The sequence below is a fragment of the Pseudorca crassidens genome, chromosome 18 (genome assembly GCF_039906515.1).
Source record: "Pseudorca crassidens isolate mPseCra1 chromosome 18, mPseCra1.hap1, whole genome shotgun sequence".
NCBI lineage: Eukaryota > Metazoa > Chordata > Mammalia > Artiodactyla > Delphinidae > Pseudorca > Pseudorca crassidens.
Window position 1 is genome coordinate 70,967,737 of NC_090313.1, and position 25,469 is coordinate 70,993,205.

At 40.3% G+C, this 25,469-nt stretch overlaps 1 protein-coding gene across 1 annotated transcript in view; it reads right to left on the bottom strand.

The window, feature by feature from the left end:
* The window catches only part of KL (klotho), a 38,740-nt gene that overhangs the window by 2,677 nt on the left and 10,594 nt on the right, over positions 1-25,469 (bottom strand). Inside the window, exons 2-4 of the mRNA XM_067713437.1 lie at positions 7,961-8,471; positions 6,938-7,206; positions 216-1,317 (exon numbers count right to left, since the gene is read on the bottom strand). Of these exons, the coding sequence (XP_067569538.1) occupies positions 216-1,317; positions 6,938-7,206; positions 7,961-8,471 (1,882 nt within the window). The remainder of the gene's footprint in view (positions 1-215; positions 1,318-6,937; positions 7,207-7,960; positions 8,472-25,469) is intronic.

The window sequence follows — 25,469 nt, forward strand, 5'->3', positions numbered from 1 at the left end:
AGTAGGTGCGAGGGATATTCCATCTTCCTCTTTTAGCCAAACTCCTTTATCCCTGGGGAAAATACTAGCTAGCACTTGGACTTTTTCAGTGTGTCAAGGAATAGATAGCACTTTCTCTGCAGGTGATAGTGTGTGTATGTTTGAGAGTTTCTATCAGGTATCAGGCTCTCAGGTGACTTAACCCTCAAGAGACCGCTGTTTCGGGGGCTCCTTACCTTTCAGAGCTTCGTTTATGTAATTCTTCATGTAATACACCCTCAGATTGTCTTCGGCTGCGTGCGGATCATCGTCGATGCCGTTGGAGATTATATACATGGGGAGGTCTCCGTACTTGGACTTCAGCCAATTCAGTACCTTGCGTAACCCCCAGGGCACCACGGCCACCTGACTTGGGGAGTTGAGCCAGGTGATGTCAGTCATTTCTTGCACCGCCAGGTAATCATTATATTTTACTGGATCTTCTTTTTCCCAGTCTACAAGGATGGTGGTGTAATGGCTTAAAGCCAAAAAGTCAAAGGAACCCCGGATTAGCTTTTTTTCCTCGTCAGTGAAATAAGGCAGGAGGAAATTGTTCCTCTGGTTCAGCCAGTCCCTCATCACGCGTGGATAATCCCCGGAGCCGAAAATGGGCTCGGCCAGCCAGCCAATGTCAAATTGCAAAACCCGCTCGGCCACTTCTTGGTCTTTTGGGGAGAGAGGGCAGGCCGGTTCTATCCAATCCGCCTGCAGGGCTATGGATATTCTACCCTTCTGAGAGCGCCTAAACTTCTCATCGTACACGCGCCAGGCCAACGCGTGGGCCTTCAGGAGGTGGTGCCCCGCGATATACGTCATGTTCCGCGTGGACGGCTCGTTCATCGTGATCCAGAACTTGACGTGGTGGCCGAGGTCTCGAAAGCACAGGCTGGCGTACTCTGCAAAAGCCAGGGCGGTATGAGGGTTCTCCCAGGCGCCGTGCCGGGCCAGGGGTGGCGGCAGCCCCTGGTGCGGGGCCGCGGGGCGCCACAGGGCCACCACCGGCGTGATGTTGGCGCGCACGAGCTCACTGGCCATGCAGCGATAGTAGCGCAGGACCGTGCGGTTGACCTGGGACTGGTTCCCCAGCGGCAGGATCAGCGCCCAGTCCAGGGAAAAGTGGAAATGCGACACGTGCATTTCCCGGAGTAAGGCGATCTGGGGCTGGATGGCGGCGAAGTCAACGCAGTAGGATTTCCTCTTCTTGGTCACAACCCCGTCCACCTTAGTAAGCCTTTTACTGTGGTGGACATCCCACAGGTAAACGTTGGGGTCGGTAAACTGAGACAAAGTGGTGTCCACCTGGCAGGAGGAGAGTAACCGTTAGCCTCACCTGGACGGTCCTGGAAAGTCGTTCAACGCAGTTCTTTTGACAAAACCAGCCAGCGAAATAGGTAAAATCAGAAACCTTTCTAGCTGAATTTTTAAACTATTTTTTCATAAAGAGGAAGTTCTTGGAGAAGAAAATATTTCCCTTTGATGGGTGCACATTTGTTTTTCCCATAGTTCTCTGTAACTCTGGATTAATGTTAAAAAAAATCTGAATTTTTGGGGTCACTTCAGATGACAAACATTAATAATCCTCACACACCTCTGGTCTGCGTTAAGCAAGCAGAATATTTTGGATGTTTTTCTTTTAGTGTAAGAAATCACTAATGATACGAGGCTTTCAAATTTAAAAAAAACTAGACAAAAAAATGATAAAGCTTAAAACCTGAGTGAGAGTCAGAAAATGAAACGATATTTAAGATTAAATTGCGCTTCTTAAAATCACGTTCTAAATGGAGGTTTGCTCTAGGTGAAGGACGTGGAAAATAAGCATAACGGTTGCCTTTTATTGGCATTAGAGTCCGTAACAGAATTTAGCAAACTCATTCTGACTGATGGTAGAAAGTGATAGAGAATGTGGAAAACAATTCTGTCATCCACCCATAATGGGATATTTTAACATACCTTTTTAAAAATTTCTAAATTATTTTTCTGTGACGATCATGACAATAATGGTTCTCAATCTCTGATTTACAAGCCTTCAAAATGAAAACATGTATTTAGGAAAGTGGACAAATTGCAAAATCAAAATCACAAAATCCTTCCTTCACATGCCAACCATGGCAGGAACGGAAACTGAAAGTTCATCCCAAGGACCCGCCACCAAAGCCAGTTTTCTCCTCAGAAATAATCCTGTTAGAATTGGTTCCTCAGTTTGACCCTCTATATAAAAGCTGGGGTCAAACTCTGGTTTTGAATCTCTAGCAGAGGTTTCCTTGCATTTTTCAGGCCTGTTGCAAATGAGCTTCTGTTTCTCTAGAGGGGTCAGTGCTGTGCTTATAAAGGAAAGTAATAAAATACAGCGTGTCAGAGGGAAATTGCTTTTTCTGGAGAATTGTCCCTTGTAGATCACCCACACATGCATTTCCTCTAATGCTGTGGGAATGCTGTCAGAAGTATTTTTCCACTGTGATGCACCCACAAATCATGTTTCCTCAGCTTTGCAAGAGAAAATATTTGTATACTCTTTGGAAGTGAAAGTGTTCATAGCTTGAAGGAATTATTTGGATTATTTTTAGAGCTTGAGTTGACAAAATTCGTAACTTTTCTATCATAATTGTTCCAGAACAACAGCTTTTATTCAGTCCATCTGAAAACAAACATGAGAGACTAGGGTATAATTTCTATTTATACCCTATTTCTTAAAAATACAGGACATTTATAAATGGGTGTTTAGGCAAAATTCTATATAATCTCCACTGATGTACTGACTTATTTCTTAATAAAAAAAAAAAGAAAAAGTTGAACCTTTCAGAAGGTTATAATATAGGTATTCAGTATATTACGGAAGAAATGTTTCCCTAACAGTGGCCAATGTTAAAAAAGCTCTACGTCCCCAGTACATAGCAGGTTTTGTATTTATGAGCTATGAGCATTAGTGGTTATGGGAAAACAAACCTCTTGGCTGGGAAATTAGGCCCAAGGACAGTGACAATCCATGTGAACAAGCCTAAGATCAGACTTCAGACAGGTGGTGTTAATGAGATGTTATTTTTAAAGCTTTTCAGGTGAAATGCATGCCTCATTCATACTGGGAGTTTGAAACACTAGCCAGGAGTGAAAAGATAAATTTCAATGGTTTGAGATTCACTTATATGTAGAGAATGGACTTGAGGACACCGGGAGGGGGAAGGGTAAGCTGGGACAAAGTGAGAGAGTGGCATGGACATATATACACTACCAAACGTAAAATAGATAGCTAGTGGGAAGCAGCCACATAGCACAGGGAGATCAGCTCGGTGCTTTGTGACCACCTAGAGGGGTGGGATAGGGAGGGAGGGAGGGAGACGCAAGAGGGAGGAGATATGGGAACATATGTATATGTATAGCTGATTCACTTTGTTATAAAGCAGAAACTAACACACCATTGTAAAGCAATTATACTCCAATAAAGATGTTAAAAAAAAAAAAAAAGTATTGCCAGCTAAAAACACCATGATGGGTCTTGCTGTTTTTCTTACCAGCCTGTGTATTTGAACGGAGGTAGGCACCTAAGTGTATTTGTCTCACTATTCCCTGGTCTGAGCACAGTGGTAGGTACTTAATAAATATCGACTGAACGACAAAAAAAATAAAATAAAAATGAAATTCACTTCTAATGCATTAAAAGTATAGAGACCTGCTTGTAAATTAAAACTTACCCATACACTCATCAGAACTGTTCTAACAAAAAACTTGTTTTTACTTTGTCAGTTAGGAAGTTATTAGCTTGGGAAGAGAGCCGCCACAGTAGTACAAACGCTCCAGGTGAAAAGCAGAAAGAATAAAAGAGCAGTTGCAGCCTTTTCCCACTAGAGAGCTTCTAGAGGAGCTGCGGTCCGCAGAGGGTCTGTGTCTGGCTGGGTCAGCAGGGAGCGGGCCAGGCGGCTCGGCTAGGTGAAGGTAGCAGGGGCCCTGAGCTGTGCAGCCCGAGGGCAAAGCTCCAGGGCTGATGGGTGGCTGGCATTAAATCAAAGTCTAAACAACTGCCTCTAGGGAGCAGAAAAAGGAATTCTCTCCCTATCTCCCTACGTCTTCGCTGCCTGCCGTACTTGTCGCCTCTGATCAGAGTTCTTCTTCTCTCTGGAAGAAGTAAGATGTACTCTTAAAACATTCTCACCACTGACCAGTTCCCAAGGCAGACACAGTCCCTGGATGGGAACAAAGCAGGAGTGAAAGGGCTCCCCACAAATGTCCCCACTGCTCCCTGAGTTCATACCATCTGCACAGAAACGCTGGCGGAGCCTTCTCTCCTCAAAAGACAAAGCTGGGAATTACCAGCCCTGGCTGGGCTGCTGTCAGAGATGGGACAGAGCACAAGCCCTCAGTGACTAGGGTCCCAGGGTCCAGCAAGAAGCAGGCTCAGAAGAAGGTCAAGAGGTAGAAAAAGGACCAGGGACCAACCAGGATGCACTAGGAAGTGGCCTTCCCCGCTTCCTTCCTTCCTCCTTCCCTCCTCCATCACTAGCACCACCTCTGCCGCTTCAGATCCTACTTGAACCCCCACTGTGGATCCCACTGCAGGAGAAATTAGGATGGGGAGGTTCCAAATAGCAGTGGGCTGAGGGAGAAGGGGAGATGGAGGAGGGAGGAAAACCCGGAGCCAGGAAGACAAGCTACTGGGCTCAGATATCCTTGCAAACACAGCGTTCCTTGGATGCTTTTCTTTTTTTTTTAACATCTTTATTGGAGTATAATTGCTTTACAATGGTGTGTTAGTTTCTGCTGTGTCACAAAGTGAATCAGCTATACATACACATATATCCCCATATCCCCTCCCTCTTGCGTCTCCCTCCCACCCTCCCTATCCCACCCCTCTAGGTGGTCACAAAGCACCGAGCTGATCTCCCTGTGCTATGTGGCTGCTTCCCACTAGCTATCTATTTTACATTTGGTAGTGTATATATGTCCATGCCACTCTCTCACTTCGTCCCAGCTTACCCTTCTCACTCCCTGTGTCCTCATTGGATGCCTTTTAAATGTAAGGAAGGGACTGAAGTTGAGACTGTCCCTAAAACTAACTGGAGGTCTGAATAAGATGTAAGAATAATACAACTCGGCAAAAAAAGAATTAAGGATGGTGGTGATTTAAAAAAAATTTTTTCTTAATTATTTATTTGGTTGCATGGGATCTTAGTTGTGGCAGGTGAACTCTTAGTTGTGGCATGCATGTGGGATCTAGTTCCCTGACCAGGGATCGAACCTGGGCCCCCTGGGAGCATGGAGTCTTAACCACTGCACCACCAGGTGTTGATTTATTCTCCCATAAATCAAAGATTTCAATTTCATATTTACCAAAACAACAGCAACCCATTTCAACTAGAAGGCCTTCCCTCAGATCCAAGCGTTCTTCCAAACACCTCTTTCGAACTGAAAGGTAACAGAATATGCCGTCCCCAAATATGACTGTAGAAGTTCAGGGCATGCCACCTCAAAAATGCCCCTTCAGTATATTGATTATTTTGAGCTGCAGGTACTTGAAAAATAGCAAATGCAAGGGAAAGGCTTTCTCTGAACTCCTCTTATCTGCCTAGAGACAGATCCTCCAAAAGGAACTCAAAAGGATTGTCATAAATCCCTTTGTGGGAGTTTCACCAAGCACAGAAGATTTATCACAGGAGAGGATATTCAAAGCCAACATCACATGCAGGCAAACTTTGTCACAAACTATCATAGCTCCCATCTATTCTTTTAAGGGCCCATTCATCTTTCCTAAAAAGCATTTACTTTTCCCCTTTTCCTATTAAGATGGTATTTAAGCCTGAACTCTAAGCCACCTTGGGGAGTTACTCATTTTTCTCAGAGCGTCTCCCATGTATACATGAGGTAAACATACTAATAAACTTCTGTTTGTTCTTCTCATGTTAATCTATCTCTTATTACAGGGGTCTCAGTTAAGAACTCAGAAGGGTAGAGGAAAAGTTATTTTTCCTCCCCAGCAGAACCAGTGAATTGGCTAGAAGCACCCAACATGCTAAACCCTTTGCTTGTCTGTGGATACCAAACTTTGTCTCCGTCTTGGTCTCTATTTGCACACACAGACTCTGTTCAGCAACACCTCCACTCCCTCCCCACCCTGCTCACTTACCACCATGCTCTGTTCACACTGTCAAACTATTTGCGACCCATCATTTTCCCTCAATAGACTCCTTTGAAAGCAGGGGTCGTATCTTACTCATCTTAGTGTGTACTCCCCTCAACCAGGTCCCCTCCCCCCAGCAATTAACACTAAGCATCCAAAAAGTGCTCGCTAAAGTATTCAATCAAACTCTAGAAAACAGATTCTTTTAAAGTTGGAAAAATTAAAAATAATATTGAGGGCTAACTACACAGCAGATGCTCAATAAATATTGGTTGACCATTTTGAAGAACTTCATTACCACTGCAATTCAAAAACTGTTGCTAGAAATGGCATTCCGATCAGTGAATCATAGAGCAAGTGTTTTTCTTTCTGGAGCTATTTCCACAAGCTTGGGGGTTCCACAGTTATGCCTCAGGAGGGCTCTGCCTAATGCTCCTGCTTCAATCTCAGCAGCTCCACCAAGATCTCAGATAATGTGGAGTTCTGTTTTATATCTTGTTTATGGAAGAACAACTACTTTAAAAGGGGTTGAAAACCATGGTATTAAAAGAGACTGTTTTATCTTTCACTATCCTATCAGATCTTAAAGATGGATATATTTTTAATCTGTTCCCCTTGGAGCTGATTTAAAGTGCAAGATGAAGCTAGGAAGATTTTTGGAGAGAAGAGTGCAGCGTGCCTTTAACGTGCTCACTAAGGAACCGTGTTTGGCCTGAGGAATGGACAATGTGCCATGACAACCTAATAAGGAAGTACTACTTACTAGTGATAGGGCTTGGTGAGACTGCGGATTGGTTTTGTCAGCTGACTTACTTGAATGTAGTTGTCAACAATTCCCCAAGCAAAGTCACAGGGAAATGTCCCTTCTAGGGGTTGATTTTCAGGTAAAGGAGGGAAGCCATTTTTCTCTATCAGCTTCTGGTAGAACAAGGCTGAAGACTTCGGCAACAACTTCTTATCCTGGCTTAGAAAGTCGACGTAGAAGAGTCCACGTCTGATGCTGTAGCCTCTGTGCCACTCGAAGCCATCCATGAGGGACCACGCGGTGTACCCGATGACATCCACCCCGTCCAGCCTGATGGCTGCAAAGGAAAGAGGACAAGAGCAACATGACCCTGTGATGGGCACTCGTCTCATGATTCAAGAGCATTTGAGGATTTTACTACTTCAGTAAGTATAATGCTTATTGTTTGGTAAACTGATGACCCTTCTCACTGATGAAAGGCTCTAAGAGAACCTAGATAACTCTACAAATATTACTAAATGTCTTCACAGATAGGCTTATCTCCAATATGTTTTTATCTGAATTTCCCTTATTTCTAGTGGGTGCCCTTTGGGCCAAGATATCTTGTTCTACTTTCTATCCTAAGCACCTATCTTTGTGCCTGATGCAGTAAATGAATTAAGTCTTCAAAGGCATGGACTACTTACTCTTTTCTTCAGAAAATACTGATATTCCTTTTTTTCTTTAATAAAAAGTGTTTTATTCAGTACAAGCAATCTGAACTGAAAAATGTGTACAGAGATCTAGATATCTTGGGATTTACTTAATCTTTAATATAATCTAAAAAATCTAGAGTAGTAACTCTGAAAGTCTAGTAATTTTAAACATTATAACCCAGTTTCTCATTTATGAAACGAGTTTAAAAAATTAATTCAAGTTCCTCAAGGTCCCAAATGAGAAAGGTGTTACATAAATGCATTCCTACTATTGCCAAAATGAATTTCTACATTCTGATTAAAAACTATAAATTCACACAGTTTATTAAGATCATCTTAAAGATTGTTTTTCCAGTGGACTCTGGCAGAAAATTAGGATTTTATCCACAATCCTACCTTTTAAGGTTTCCATTATGAATTTTTTGAGGTAATACATATATTTGGCATCATCTCTCTTGGTGGTCCCTGAAACAAACCAGCCATTTTCCACAATAAATATGTGAGGGTGGTTATACTCAAGGTCGATCCAGGAAAGGAGTTGCCTCAGGCTGGGAGATTCCAACTGACGGAACTTCATCTGAGGGTCCAACAGTTGAAAACTCAAGGTTGGTCCAAAGGAAAGAGCAAAAAAGTCGGCTGTTCCCTTGATGAACTTTTTCTCAGATTCAGTAAAATCAGGCAGAAGAGATGAAAGGTTATTCTTCATGCTCTCAGGATAGTCCCCATCAATAAATACGGGTTTGGCAAACCAGCCTAGGACAAAGTCAAGAGATTTCTGACATTCTTTGATGCTATGTTCAGTCATCCTTCGAGGACTGATCCAGTGGGAGCTCAGGGCAATGGACACCTGGCCTCCCTGAGTGGGGCGGAAAGAAGTATTGTAGAGATGCCAGATCTTGGCGTGAGCCTATAAAGAGAAAAACCACGGTGAATTTATCTCTGATTGTGAGCAGAAATACAACATGTATTTGAATCCCCATTTCTAGTTGTATCTGTTTCTCATCAAGTCTAACCTAATGACTAACCCCACAATGTAAAAGTCACCTGGAACCAATAAATAATTCCAGAGGTAAGTCAGCCCACAGTGAGCTGCAACCATAACTGGAATCATTTCCACTGTTTTTCAGCAGCCAGTGGAAAAATGTGAATTTCTTGTGTTGAATATGTAGTTATTATTCATACTTTGAAAAGTTAATGAAATAAGAATTTGTTATAATATCTTACTACTTAAATGACTTTGGATTATGTAGTTTTTAATTAATAGCCTTCGCGAAAAGAGTCAATCCCGCATCTGTGATTACACCAGGAATTTCTAAATAGGATTATATTTTTTTATCCTAAGAGACCGGGAGTTTTCAAGTCGACTTAAATTGTTGGAGTCAATTTAATATTTTGTATTCATGTCTCATAACAAAAATTCTAACACATGTTCTCACAATCTTTGTTCTTCTCTAAGAAGAATCAGCGCGGTAAAGAACCAACTCCGACATCTAATCTTGGCCCACCACCCAGTACTCTGGGACATGGCTGGCTTCCTGCCGACCCCCGCAGGGTACAAGATACAAGCCAAGAGCAAAAACACCTAAATGCAGCTTTGAAGAGATCAGATGTCCACAGTGAATCAGCAACTCAGCTGGGTGTTTCCTACAGCAATGAAATGGGCTTTACTTCCATTAAATCAACTTCAGACTCCCATAAAATCTTGCTGACTTCTGATATCTTATTTTCATTTGTCTCCTTTCTATTTACAAAGAATAGTGTTTTTTTCCTCCCTTACTTGAATTAGGTTTTTCTTTACTTTTGAATTCCTGATTTACTCCCCCTGTTTTTCTCCAAATGCAAGAGCTGTTTATCAGCCTTTTGCTCTCCTAATATATTCTCTTGGAAAATTCCATTCTAATTCTCTGTTTGACTCACATTCTCCCAATGATCATGCCAGTTTTCATTCCACTCCCTGGGCCTGAAGAAGCTCTTGCACTCATATGCCAAACTTCCTCTTCCTTGTTCCTTAATATTCTGCTCTCAGTTCATTTCAGTGCAGGTGTCCAAGAATGGCCTCATCACCATTCTTATGAGTTCAGCCAGATATTTCAGTGGAATCAAATAGTGCATGTCTTTCATTTTTAGTTTCTTAGTAAACATCTACTAGGTTTCATTTCACGGAATGTGTTTTTTCATGACCTAAAGCAGCTATCTATATGCTAGGAAGGAAATGGAGAATACAATATTGATCATAAGAATAGTGGCCTTTGCCCATGTGATTCAAGAAACTGAGGCTTGATTGTGCTATGCTGCTGGATTTGTGATGTACCCCCCCTTCTCTATCTTCCTCACCTTCACCACCCTATCTCTCCCTTCCCCACTGACAAGAAATCTCACCAGTTAACAGTTAAACAGAAAAGAGAAGGGGAAATCCACGCTGTAGCACTCACGATGTTAGCCTAGAGGACTTCGCTAATTTGGCTGATTTGAAGCCCGTGGATAGTCATGGCCTAACCCTAACAGACATACCTCTACAGGACAAGCACTAAGAGGGGGGAGTCAGGAGGCCAGGGAGAAGTGGCAGCAACCAAGAACTTCCTGATATGGGTCAGTTTTGCAGGTAGCTGAAGTCAGAGCCATACAGTAGAACTGTCTACAATCACAGACCACTCTTCTAACCTTGAGTACTTTGACATGGCTCAGAGGAGGTCTGGCAAGGAAACGAATGACCCTGGCTATAGGGAAGTGCACACGTGGCGTTTGATATCAGATAAAATTCCTGCTCCATCACTTTTTTGTGTGCCTTTGACCACATAACTTAACCAGGGCAGGTAAAACTAACTTTCCTCTGTCTCTCACAGGGCTGTAGTAAGGATTAAATGAGATACTTTACACAAAACACCTAACAGAGTTTCCACATGGTAGGGTCTCCATGAATGCTTATTCCTTCTCTCCCTAAAGGATCAACAGAACAAAAAGAAAAACACAGCAGGTAAAGGAAACGCCACCTGCTGAGGAATTCAGCCCATAGCATCGCTGTGATATAGTGATACGACCTGGAGTTTGGATTAGAAGAATCTCAAGTTTGGATACCAAATCCTCTGTTACCAGTGTGAGCCTCAGGTACTTCTTTGAACAAATGGGAACAGCATCTATTCTCCTTCAGGGACATTGCAAGGATTAAATATGATATAAGTGAAAGTGTTTTTCAAGTGGTCAATTATTTTAGAGAAGTACAGTATAAATTTGTAGCACTGGAAAGTGTGATGATTAGTTTTATGTGTCGACTGACTGGACTGAGGGACCCCCCACATGGCTGGTAAAGCATTTGTCAAGAGTTTAACTAGCTACTTCATGGTATTCTGCCTTGGCATCCATTTTGTTTAACTGTGTGTCCTACAGGGAACTTAAACTGACACTAGCCCCTCATGCAAGCGCACGCCCTGCCTAGATAGCAGCCCACAATCACAAACAAGTGTAAGTTCCTGAGATGACCTCCCCAACAGCCCCTGTGATCAACAGGTCTCCCATGCCTCGCAGACTGTATATGCCTTATGCACCCCTTACAAAAGACCCCTGTGGGGCTTACCAAAACCCCTCTTCTGGTTTGAATTGACCAATCTGGCCCAGGAACCCCAAAGCACTCACACATGGACCCTATTAAAGGCATGAGTCCAGGGTTCTGTCTCTCTCCCTCTCTCTGTGCTCTGCCTTAACCACCCCATGTGGTCCCTTAAGGCATGCTACGTACTTCCTCCAGGACCTGTGAGTGGCAGACTTCTCTGCTTCAATTTCTCTTTTTTAAAATAAGGACATCGCAAGAAAAAAAAAAGCTACAGACCAATAGCCCTTATGGGTATAGATACAAAAAAAACTCCACAAAATACTGACAAAACAATTCCAGCAGCATGCTAAAAGGAGTATATACCATGATCAAGTAGGATTTATCCCAGGAATGCAAGGATGGTTCAACATATGAAAATCAATCAATGCAATACATCACATTAATGGAATGAAGAAGGGGAAACCCCGTACGATCATCTCAGTGAATGCAGAAACGGCATTTGACAAAATCCAAGCGTATTTCATGACAAAAACACTAAAAAAAAACAGGAATAAAAGGGAACTACTGTGATGTGATAGGGGCATTTCTGAAAAACCCACAGTTAGCATCATACTCAACTGGTGAAAGACTTTCCTAAGATCAGGATCAAGACAGAAACAGTGCATTGCAAGTTCTAACCAGAGTAATTAGGCAAGGGGGAAAAAAAGGAAAGAAGTCGGAAAGTAGTAAAACTATCTCTATTCACCAATGACGTGATTCTACATAATTCTTTTGTGCTGAAGAATTCACACACACAAAAAAATTATTAGAGCTAATAAGTGAATTCAGCAAATTGCAGGATATGATATCAACATTCAAAAATCAGTTGTATTGGGCTTCCCTGGTGGCGCAGTGGTTGAGAGTCCGCCTGCCGATGCAGGGGGCACAGGTTTGTGCCCCGGTCTGGGAAGATCCCACGTGCCGCGGAGCAGCTAGGCCCGTGAACCATGGCCGCTGGGCCTGTGCGTCTGGAGCCTGTGCTCCGCAAAGGGAGAGGCCACAGCAGTGAGAGGCCCGCGTACCGCAAAAAAAAAAAAAAAAATCAGTTGTATTTCTATACAATATCAATGAATAATCCAAAGAGGAAATTAAGAAAATAATTCCATTTATAATAGATACAAAAAGAATAAAATACTTAGAAATAAACTTAACCACTCTCACAACTTTTATTTACACTATACTGGAGGTCCTAGCCAGTGTAGTAAGGCAAATCAAAGAAATGAAGTCATGTTGATTGGAAAGAAGAGAAAATAACTCATTCATATAAAACACGATTAACTATATAGAAACCCTAAGGAATCTAAAAAAAAATAAAAACCCTAAGTAGAATTAATAAGTGAATTTAGCAAGTTACCAGAATACACTGTCAAGATACAAAACTCAATTGTATTTTAATATATGAGCAACAAGCATTTGGAAAATAAATTTTAAATACAATACCACTTCCAATAGCACTGAAACCATAAAATACTTAGGAATAATTTCACAAAAGATGTGCAAACCGACTACACAAAACAGTACTAAAAGAAATTAAAGAAGACCTAAATAAATGGAAAGAAATACCATTTTTTATTAATTTTTATTGGAGTATGTTGCTTTACAATGTTGTTTTAGCCTCCACCGCACAACAAAATGAATCAGCCAGACATATACAGATATCCCCTCCCTTTTGGACTTCCCTCTCATTTAAGTTACCACAGTGCATTAAGTGCATTAGGTAGAGTTCCCTGTGCTATGTTCAGTGTATTCCCATCACTTGTCTATTTTATACATAGTATCAATAATGTATATGTGAGAGGGATACCACTTTTATGGACTGTAAGACTCAACCCTGTTAAATTATCTGTTCTCCCTGAGTTGATCTCTAGGTTCAACACCATCCCATCCAAAATCCCAATACAATTTTTGTGGAAATTAATAAATTGTTTCTAAAATGTATATGATAATTCAAAGCACCTAGAACAGTTAAAATACTCTGCAAAAGGAAGAACAAAGTCGAAGCATAATAGTCAATACAGTGTGATATTGGCATAAGGATAGACAAATAGATCAAAGGAGAAGAATAGAGACTTTTTAAAGCCCATGGCCAGCTGATTTCCAACAAATGTACCAAGGCACTTATATGGCAAAAGGAAAGACTTTTCAACAAATTCTCCTGCAACAATTGTGAAAATATATGGAGAAAAATGAACTCAACCTTACACTGTGCATAAAAATTCATATGAGATAACTCATAGATCCAAATGTAAAAGCTAAAACTATAAAGCTTGTGGAACAAAACATAGTCTCTTGATTTTGGAGTAGGAAAAGATTTCTTAGAACACAGAAAGCATTAATCATAAAAGAAAAAAATTGATAAACTGGATATCATCAAGATTGAAATCTGCTCATCAAAAGTTAACAAAAAGAAAAGACAAAACACTGAGGGGAAATATTAAAAATATGTAAATGACAAAAGAGTTATATCCAAGTAAATACACTATTCCTACCAATCGATAATAAAAAAGAAACCACCCCCCTCCCCACCATGAACAAAAACTTTGAACAGACATTTCACTAGAGCATCCACACCAATGCTCAATAAGCACATGGAAAGGTGCTCAACACCAATATCAATAGGGAAATACAAACTAAAACCACAACAGTCACTCAGACTGTTCTAAATCTGTACTCTTATTAGCTGTGTGACTTTGGACACATAATCTAACTCTCTGTGCCTCTGTTTCCTCATCTGGAAAACAGGGATAACAATAGCACCTTATGTTCACATCTTTATGACGATTGAATAAGTTAATATATGGAAAGCACTTAGAATTGTGACTGGCCATTTATGTCTATTATTCAAGTGTGGTGGTAATGTCACTTGATTTATGATTTTTAAAAGATGACTGGCTGTTGTGTGGTGAACAGACTCTAGGAGGGCAAGATGGGAGCAAGAAGACCAGTTAGGGAGCTGTTGCAATGGTCCAGGCAAAAGATGAGGTTGGTTTGGACCAAAGGAGATAGTGAGAAGGGGCCAGATTTAGGCTATCATTGAAGGTGGAATCAGTAGAACTTGCTGATGAATTGGATGTTACATATGACTTGTGAGGGGAAGAATCAAGGACAACAGAGAAAGCAAAAAATAAGGGACTGGGGAAGAGAAGCGATCAAGTTCTGTTTAGGTCATGGGTTTGACATCCCAATGAAGATGCCTGGTTGGCAGCTGGGTAACTGAGTCTGAAGTTGGAAAAGACATGGACGGTACTAAACATTCAAATGTATTTCAGAGGTGATAGTGAATGGGTCACTTTTTTTTAAATCATTCTTTAGATTTTTAAAAAACTTGAAATGGAATAATTCTTAAAGGATTAATTTAATCCTACAAATAATCTTAATTAAATGGACTGAGACCAATGGTAAAAGAACTGAAATGCAGCCCATAAACAGAATAACATTCAAATGGCTAATTTGTGTCTACTCCCTCCCCAAAAAGAGCCCTCAAGATGTTGTTTTAGTTGTAAAATAAAGGTGCACTCTTCTGAGAAAGGTCGAAGGACTAGATAAATTTCAGAGAGCACTGGAAAGTTTTTTTCCCCTTTGGCATCCTCTTACCACAAGTTCAAGAATAGTATCATGATTACACATCTAGGGACTTTCTTAAAAGTCACTGCTGCCCTGGGCTGTTACAGAAGTACACCAACTAGCCTAAATTTCATGACTGTAGGCCGAATTATTCCTCTTATTTCTATCAGCACAGCCCCATGGATTGTAAACTAAAGTTCCTTCAGAAAGAATTTCAAGCATCCTCCCCCAGAACAACCACCTAATAGAGCACATAAATAATTTCAAAAAAATAGGCCCCTATGACTTTTATCTACAAAAATAACCAGTAATCTCTGTGTGCAGTTCCTCAAAAGTTGCCTGGGACCTGCCTCTATCACCCAGGCCCCAACCTATGCCCAGGGCCTTATGTCCACCCTCGCTGATACCCAGTCAGAAAAATCATGGACTTAGGCAGCAGCTGGGCTTGCTTGACTTTATTTTGTACTTCTTAGCCAATTAAATAAGTAGAATTTCTAGCTCGATCACCAAGCCTTACAGCCTCCCACAAATTAACAATTTCCTATCAATGTATATCTCATCGCTCCCCAACCCTGCTCTTTTGCTACTGTCAGGTCAACTTCTTATTACCCCTCACCCAAGCCTGTACGTACCTTGGATGACAACCTATCAACTCTGTAATGACATTCTACTTTTCCTCTATCATCTCTATCCCTCCCTGCCTTCTGTTTACACTTGCCTCTTCCAAGAAGGAGTCCCTAATTAATCCTGCTTCCTCTTACTGCTATTTTCCCCAGTTATTCTCTGAAAAATTCTCTCTCCTTCCAAATTCACCTCCACTCTCATCTCCCCTGTGAAGGCTTGTTTGGCTCCCCAGACACAGTAGACATCCCTTTCCCATTGCCCTCTGCACAAATACAGCTGGGGTAGATGTCATGCTTCTTCATAAACTGGCAGCTCTTCATCAAGACTGTACACTCTCCATCAACAACAGAGTTGACTTGAAACAATCTGAACATCCAACAACATGAGATTATTCATTTACTTATTCTTTTAGTCAAACATTTATTGAGTGGCTACTATGTGCCAGTCATAGTTCTTAGATTACTTGAAACAAATCTAAAAGGCCAACAATGGGGATTAGTTGAAATAACTCACAAATTAGGGGTTAAATGGAACACATTAATCGTTGGCTACAAATCAATCACTTTAATAAATTATAGTTAGCTACAGTCAAATCATAAGCAGTATTACCTAATTTATGGAATCATATGCACATCTATAAAATAAATATACATAAGACAGGATTTTGAAGAATTTGTACCAAGGGGATAATTGTTGTCATCTCTATTGAGTGGGACTATGGCCATTTTTTAATGCTGTTCTGCTATTCTGATTTTCTAACTTTTATGTTAAGCATGCATGCATTGCTTTTCTAATAAGAAAAATAAAATAAATAATAAAAGTAACTGAAATTTTCAAGTTTGGGGAATTTTCTGCTGCAAATTATTTACTAGATTATTTTCTAAACTGATGATGTCTGTCCTGCTTGTTTAGCTATGTTTTCATGTTTTGCACAAAGATGGATGACTTGGATTATTCCAGCTAATTCTATCTCACACCATCCAACAATTACTTATTGATTTACTAATCTCCTATTGTCACACATTTCAGTTGCTCCAAAATTTCACAAACATGGAAGAACAGTTTCTTACATTTTAGCCTCATAATTTCTGGGGGAAAAAAAGTTAGGAATGCTTAAAAGATTCACAGAAAAACAAAATTATTAATACAGAAAGTCTAGTAACTGAGATTTATTTTTGACCAAATGATCCAGTTCATTACATTATTCTCCATCAAAATGTTTTTGACCAAGTTGTAGTTCATCAGATCATCTGGAATTCACCCCAAAACTCTAAGATCCATGTATTAAGCCAAACAACTAGGATCTCTTTTCTAGCCTGGGCCACATTAGGGGTGAGTGGTATAGGGGTAACAAGCATTTAAAATATCCTCATAGTGGAATGTGGCTGGTGCCTGGGGAGGGCAGTGGAGTATCTAAGCATGGAAATTATGATTAAAGGCACAGGCTTAAGAATGTATTCAGTGTTGTGAAAAATAATGATACTAGCCTAATTAGAGAAAGCGTTTAAAACTTTGTGGCTTTTGGCATATAAGTTTACAATAGAAAGTGTGGGACCAGAATATGAAAACTTTTGAATGCAAAATTATTTGGATTTGATAGAACAGATCATAACAGGTGAGCATAAACTTCTGAGACAATGAGGATCAAAATCATACAATCAAAATCATCTCTTGCAGAATGGATTAAAATGTGAACAACTGGATGCTGCAAGTTGGAACGCTACTGCCAAAATGTAGTTATGATTAAGGTCCTGGACAAAGGTGATGATTACTGGAAAGCGCCCTCACATGCGCATGTGTGTAGTGAGAGAGAAAGACTGCCCTCCTCAAAGGGAATGGTGATTTGCAAGTCCTGTTCCCAAAGTCATTGGAGCTCTTCGCCAATTCTGTGACCCACCCCAGTGTCCTTCTAATAAAGTCCCTTTTCCTCTTTAACCTAGTTTTAGTTGGGGTTGGTCATTTGCAAATATAGAATTCCTAATACACATATAACCAAGTTTGAGATTCTATAAGAACTCACTCAAAGGAATGCTTTTACAGCTAGGTAAGATACAGATCAAGGTAGATTTTTTTAAAATCATGGTGTAGTTTTGGAGTTTTGTTACTTATGATCAATTTGTCTGGATTTTTCCAAAGTAGGTTACATAAAAGGCCTTACTCATTCATTTATGAATAAAAAGTTCCTTCAAATGAAGTAAAAATTATTTCATAACTCACTCTTGGTAAATACATCAATAAATCAGAGATTAGGTTTCTTGCCTCATTAATTTATCTGTACAGGACTAATCAACATCAGTTAAATCATTCTATTTAATACTAAATCATGCTGCTATGAAAATCCTTCCAAATCATTGATGCTAGGTTGTTAACAAAATATCTGGCTTGTGACCAGAATCCATCTGGTCCATTAATCACAACGTTATCGGAGACACAGAGGGGTTCCAATTCCTGGTTTTTGCACCTGTTTTTCTAATAGCAACAAAATAAGAGCTGAGAAAGGAACATGGAGGGAGACATCAGGCTAGATGAGAAAAAGCGACAAGAAGATAAAGGACTCAGATAAAGGATGTATTCCCAAGATCAGCCAAAGCACCCTAAGTTTCATCAGTCAACCAGGCTCTTTTCAGTAAACATCTATCACTATAATTGCCAAAGTAATTCTGTAATACCCTCATGAAACGGCTACTCTCTGACTTCAACAAAATTGAGAAAAGTGTTTTTCTTCCATAACAGTCACCTTTACTTTCTAAATGTTTACTTCTGCCTCCTCACCTAATTCTCCTGCTTTGACTTATCAATAGCACATGCCAACCAACTGACTCTCTCTGAGACTTTAAGATCATTTCTCAGTTCCCAGGCTCATTCATAGCTCTTTGCTTTGGAAATAACTCAATTTCCCTTGCAAGAGAGAACACTTTTCGCGTAAAGGAAAAGTGACATGTGGATGTGTGAGGTCTTCTACGTTGTCAGACAGGATAAGATTACAGGAATAGGAAATATGTTTTATGGAATAGCCTATAATAGAAAGTAATCTGCTTGCCCCTCTTCCCCCCCCCCCTTTTCCCATTTGCCTTATGTGGTAGCAGTTTCTACATGGTCTTAAGTCAAAGTTTTTCACACCACAGATTCTAGCTGTGAAATCGAGTTACGTATAGCCACAGAAATTTGAAAATGGAAATAAAATAGAACTAATTCTATTCAGAGTGCACCACATGTCATAAGGGTAAGTATTGTTTTGTGAGACTTCTGTTGTATATGTGTCAACACATAAGATGCCTTTCTTACTGTCAGGGTCAAGGTCAGAAAAGTTTGAAAGTCAGTGATCGATGTTAAGGGCTATTTTCATTCTGCAAGTATTTATTGAGCACCTACTATAGGCTTGGCCCAGTTCTGGCGCTTAGGGATCCAATAGTGAACAAGTCAGACAAAAACCTCTGCCCTCATGGAACTTCCATCTCAGCAGGAGGAGAGAAGAAAAAAACAACAAACATAACAAACGTGAACTAAAAAGCATGTTAAAAGATGGTAAGTGGTGTGAAAATAAGGGAACAAAATAAGGGAGCCCTGGGTGCCAAGGAGAGGAGATGCCATTGCTTTTGGTAGCACTCACAGGAGTCTTTATTTTCCTTTCATTGAATATGCCGTAGTTTTAATCTTTTCATTTTCCATCTCCGTAGGACAAAATCCGTATGTGCTCCTATTAGGCAAGAATCATTTCCATTAACATCTACCCTTATAGAACTTAAAATACCCTGATCCACAGTAAACAACGAATCTAAAAAAGACACACTCCCTTCTGCACCCACAGAGAGTCAGAATCAGAGAATAGGATTAACCCAGGCACGCTGCTCAGAAGGACGTCAGTAATCCTTCTGCCCCATTTCCAAGTCTAGGAACATTTTTCCTTAGTCTCCTTTTGTGATCTTAAATAATCCCTGAAGATTATTCTTTATCACAAAAAAAGCTGGTCAGCTTGGGCTTTGGTGGGACTCATTTACAAATGTTCATCAAGGGTGTTAATTAACACGCATAAGCCTCTTGGCCCTGCAGTGTTGAGCAACTACTAAATCCAAAGAATGAGCTTCTGTCTGGGGGTTGCATAAGGAATCGAAGGCTGCCTTTTCAATAGCCACTACTATGCCAGAGGCTGTGTGTTTGTTTTTGTTTGGTTTTTTAATTGCTCTTCTAGGGTCTTCTATTCTGAAGCTAAAAACCAAACCCAAGAAAGTCGTGTTCACACATTTCATCTGCAGTACCTATGAACTCGGTGAACTCCTCTCTTCTCCAGGCTCAAGTGCTTCTTGAGCCAGGAAGGGGTTCCTCTACTCCCACTAAGTCTGGGGTGCTGGGAGAAGCATTTTAAATGGGGTGTTCAGGATGTGCCTCATTTGAGAACGTGTCTTTTGAGCATAGGCTTAAAGGAGGTGAGGGAGCTGTGGATCTGGGGGTACAGTGGGGTGGGGAGAACATTCCAGGCAGAGAGAAGAACCAGAAAAAAGGGCCCCAAGGCACAACAGCAAGCCCTTCCTGTGGCTGAAAGGCAGTGAGTGAGGGGACAGGGGGTTGAGTTGAGGCCAAATGTATTAAACAGCTGTGAGGGTGTTTCCAGAATGGGGAACTGGAATCATAGCTGCTTGACCTGTCTTCCTTTATGAAGAAAGGGAAAATTCAAAACTGCAAGGCTTAAACATGAAAGGAAAAGAAAAAAAAGAAGAAAAGCTTTTTAATCAAATTGTGAATGACGCGGTTTTCGTTCCCCCATCTTATTTCTCACAGAGTAGCAATAAACACCAGGAAACATCCACACACGGTTTCTGCTGTAACTCCTCATGAAAGATTGTTTGGTTTCTTTAATTTTTCAGAAATGAGAATCATGTAGAAGAAAAAAAATGAGAGCTCTGAATTGAAATGTGCCTTTTTCATGACTATTATTTGAGTTATCATGGAATCATTACTCCACCAAGCAAATATTTACACAACGGGCAAGTTATTATGCGGGAATATGCAGAGATCACAACCCAGGTACACTCGTGACACCTCCATTTCTGAGCACCGATGTGACAAGGAGGGAACCTACCCTTGGTCTAGACATTCACCAGCACACACACAAATGAAAACTGTGGGCTGGAGACAGCATGCAGTAAGGCAGTGAGCACTGCAACCAGGGGTTCAGAAAAGCTGGGCTCTTTTTTTTTTTAATTGGAATAGAGTTGCTTTACAATGTTGTGTTAGTTTCTGCTGTACAGCGAAGTGAATCAGCTATACGTATACATATATCCCCTTTTTTGGATTTCCTTCCCATTTAGGTCACCACAGAGCACTGAGTAGAGTTCCCTGTGCTATACAGCATGTTCTCATTAGTTATCTATTTTATACATAGTAGTGTATGTATGTCAGTCCCAATCTCCCAATTCATCCCACCCTGCCCTTCCCCCGCTGTGTCCACATGTCCATTCTCTACATCTACGTCCATTCCTGCCCTGGAAATACGTTCATCTGCACTATTTTTCTACATTCCCCATATATGTGTTAATATACAATATTGGTTTTTCTCTTTCTGACTTACTTCACTCTGTATGACAGTCTCTAGGTCTATCCACCTCACTACAAATAACTCAATTTCATTTCTTTTTATGGCTGAGTAATATTCCTTTGTATATATATGTACCACATCTTCTTTATCTATTCATCTGTCGATGGACACTTAGGTTGCTTCCATGTCCTGGCTATTGCAAATAGTGCTGCAATGAACATTGGGGTGCATATATCTTTTTGAATTATGGTTTTCTCAGGGTATACGCCCAGTGGTAAGATGGATGGAAAACCTGGGTTCTGATCCCAGTTTGATCCCTTGGCAGTTTAGATCCCTAAAATCTGAGCCTCTCAACTATTTTACCGGCCCCCCAAAATACACAAAAGCATTTCAGAAACTTTAAAGCATTATTCAGTGGTACAGGCTTTTTCAAAATTATTTTTAATTAAATAAACTCATTAATGTAGTTTAAAATCAAAGGCTTATGAAAAACAGTAAGCATCTTCCCCAGGCCTTCTCAGACTCCCACTTCTGCTCCCTGCAGACAACTATAGTTAACTTTTAGCTGTTTCTTCCAGTAATTACTACCATATTTCTAAATAATATGCTTCTTCCAACATTTAATAATTCAACATAATGAAGAGTTAGCTCTCTCACACCCCTCAATTTTCTTGCCTCATTCTCCCAAATGTCTGTTCTTATTCAAATCATTAACCAATAGTCGCATCGAGGTTCTCATATAAATATTGTTCACTGGAGAGCCAAATAGGACACTATAATATTTCTTTTTTTGTACAGCTTTTCATTTTCCCTTGAATAAATCATCACCTCACTATTAAACTTGTGTAATACTTCCTACGTGTTTTAATGTTTTCGTGATTCTCCATCATATTCACTACCCTCTATTCTATTGAGTCTACTTTTTTACTTAGAGCTCTCCCTTCTCTGCTAGATTCTTCCATCCTCCTGGTTCCATCTGGACGAGATGCTGTCTAGAACTGCTCTCGTCCTAGAATTTTTCTTTATTTCTTATGGATTATAGCTATACTTTTCTACATCTGTTTTCTCCCCGTTTATTTACTCTGTAATTTCGTTGGTGCATGCCTTCCATTAGCTTCTTAGGAAAGATTACACAGAAGGTAGGATTTATTTTTTTTTTAACATCTTTATTAGAGTATAATTGCTTTACAATGGTGTGTTAGTTTCTGCTGTATAACAAAGTGAATCAGCTATATGTATACATCTATACCCATACCCCTTCCCTCTTGCATCTCCTTCCCACCCTCCCTATCCCATCCCTCTAGGTGGTCACAAAGCACCGAGCTGATCTCCCTGTGCTATGCGGCTGCTTCCCACTAGCTATTTTACATTTGGTAGTGTATATATGTCCATGCCACTCTCTCACTTTGTCCCAGCTTAGCCTTCCTGCTCCCCGTGTCCTCAAGTCCATTCTCTACGTCTGTGTCTTTATTCCTCTTCTGCCCCTAGGTTCATCAGAAGCTTTTTTTTTTTTTAGATTCTATGTATATGTGTTAATATACGGTATTTGTTTTTCTGACTTACTTCACTCTGTATGATAGTCTCTATATCCATCCACCTCACTACAAATAACTCAATTTCTTTTTATGGCTGAGTAATATTCCATTGTATATATGTGCCACATCTTCTTTATCCATTCATCTGTCGATGGACACTTAGGTTGATTCCATGGCCTGGATATTGTAAATAGAACTAAAATGAACATTGTGGTACATGACTCTTTTTGAATTATGGTTTTCTCAGGGTATATGCCCGGTAGTGGGATTGCTGGGTTGTATGATAGTTCTATTTTTAGTTTTTTAAGGAACCTCCATACTGTCCTCCATAGTGACTGTATCAATTTACATTTCCACCAACAGTGCAAGAATGTTCCATTTTCTCCACACCCTCTCCTGCATTTATTGCTTGTAGATTTTCTGATAATGTCCATTCTGACCGGTGTGAGGTGATACCTCATTGTAGCTTTGATTTGCATTTCTCTAATGATTAGTGATGTTGAGCATCCTTTCACGTGTTTGTTGGCCATCTGTATATCTTCTCTGGAGAAATGTCTATTTAGGTCTTCTGCCCATTTTTGGATTGGTTTTTTTTTTGATATTGAGCTGCATGAGTTGCTTGTGTATTTTGGAGATTAATCCTTTGTCAGTTGCTTTGTTGGCAAATATTTTCTCCCATTCTGAGGGCTGTCTTTTCGTCTTCTTTATGGTCTGTGCAAAAGCTTTTTTAAGTTTCATTAGGTCCCATTTGTTTATTCTTGTTTTTATTTCCATTTCTCTAGGAGGTGGGTCAAAAAGGATCTTGCTTACATTTAGGTCTTTAATGCATTTTGAGTTTAGTTTTGTGTATGGTGTTAGGGAGTGTTCTAATTTCATTGTTTTACATGTAGCTGTCCATTTTTTCCATTTTTTCCAGCACCACTTATTGAAGAGGCTGCCTTTTCTCCATTGTATATTCTTTCCTCCTTTACCAAAGATAAGGTGACCGTATGTGTGTGGGTTTATCTCTGGGCTTTCTGGCCTGTTCCATTGATCTATATTTCTGTTTTTGTGCCAGTACCATATCAGAAGGTAAGCTTTCTAAATCCCTACATAACTGTGCATTCATTGTGCTAGGAATTCAGAAGGATCTTTAAAGCTAAAGGCTTGTGTTCCTCAGTTCTGAAGGATTTTCTTATATTCTTTCTTTAATAATTTCCTGCTCTCCATTTCCTTATTGTCTTTCTGAATTCTTATTAGTTTGATGTTGGACTTTTATGTTTCATCTTTTAAATCTTTTTCCCCTTTCTTTAATATTTCCATTTCTTTGTCATTTTGTACTACTTTCGGGGCACTTCTTTTCCTATATCTTTCAATCTTTTTACTAAACATCTTATTTCAACAGTCACGTTGATGTTCAAGAATTTTTAAATATTCTCTGATTTGTTCCTTTTTCAGTTTGTGTGTATTTAATTTCCTGCATAATGTGTTTTTCATGGTTTGCTTTTCTGTGTATTTATTTTATTCTCCCTGTTTCATGGTGGACACTTTTCCTCAAATACCTTTTGATGCTTGGCTGTCCATTCATATTTAAGAGAAAAGTGTTTAAAATCTAGTCAAAATTATAGGCATGGGGACACTTTATAGGCAGCAAGCTATGCTCATTTGCCAGGAAGTCAGTCACTTCATTAGGGGACCAGCCCCCAATGTCAGTGGGTGAGATCCTTACTTTGGTGCCGTTCAAAGGCACCGAATACCCTCCCTTCCCCTACCAGGAGAGACAGATGCTATCTGCTTAGAGTGATCAGGCTGCTGGGAGGTGATGGAAAGTTTGTAGGTCCAATTCCAGTTGAGCCACTGTGTTCATCCCCGTGTCTCACTCCTGTCTTTGCTCTATGTAGCCCCAAAGTTCCACTCCCCTGTCTTTCAATTACTCCAGAAAGCAAGCCTCCAGTCTCAGGCCTGGGAATATGGTAGGGTGTGAGTATTCTTTGCGATTAAGTAGATTGTCTAATGATCTGACAAAGACCTACTGATGTCATCGAATAAAATAAGTTTAAGTGAATATCCATTATTTATTTAATATTGCAGGATCTAATCCCTGGCACTACCCAATCTGAACACGCTCAAAAATCCACATTCTTCAACATATGCAACCATTCAATTTGGGGAAATTTCACCACTTCAGTGGGAGGCCACAGCCCCCGTCTAGAGCCTCAGGGAGATAGTGATGGATGAGGCACACTGGAGGGTGTGGAGTCACGCTCCTGTCAGGGCTTCAGATGAGCCAGATGCTATAGGTCGGGGGTTATAAACTCAAAATCCATACAGATTTGTTTGGCCTTTGTCAGGCTTAAATTTTTTTTTTTTGAGATAGTCTTTAAAATTCAGGAAATTTCACTCAAAATTCTGAGTTTCTAGCTTCTTTTAAAATCAGAGAATCTGGCAGGACCATACCTCATTCCTCCTGACAGAGAATTACTTGGGGCACATGCTCACCCAGGGCCACAACTTCTCCTACTTGCCCACTTCACTCGGGTGAAACAACCTGTCTAGTTAACATTCATCACCACACATAGTTACAATTTTTTTTTTCTTGTGAGAACTTTTAAGATCTACTCCCTTAGCAAATTTCAAACACAAAATACAGTATTAACTATAATCACCATGCTGTACATTACATCCCATGACTTATTTTATAACTAGAAGTTTGTAATATCTTTTGACTGAGTCTTCTGTTTTTCTTTTTAGCTTTTTTTCCTCCTTATATATTCTCAGTTTCCTCCAAGTTTTTGCCCCAGAAAGTTGAGTTTTTTCCCCTCTTTATTTAGGTGGGTCTCAATCTTTCAAGTTAGAGGCTTTCCTCGGATCCTGTTGATTCTTGATTGTCTACTCGTGTTTAAGAACGAGAAACAAAAACCCTGACTGGAAGGTCTGAGCATGTGGGTGGGGCATGTTGATTTTGAGCTTCACTGTGGAGTGATCTGTCTCTGCCATTTGTTGTGGAACCTTTAGGATCAGCATCTTAGGTCTTTCCGCATGAGCTCATCAGACTCCCTGGGGAAGACACTTCCAGTCCCTCCC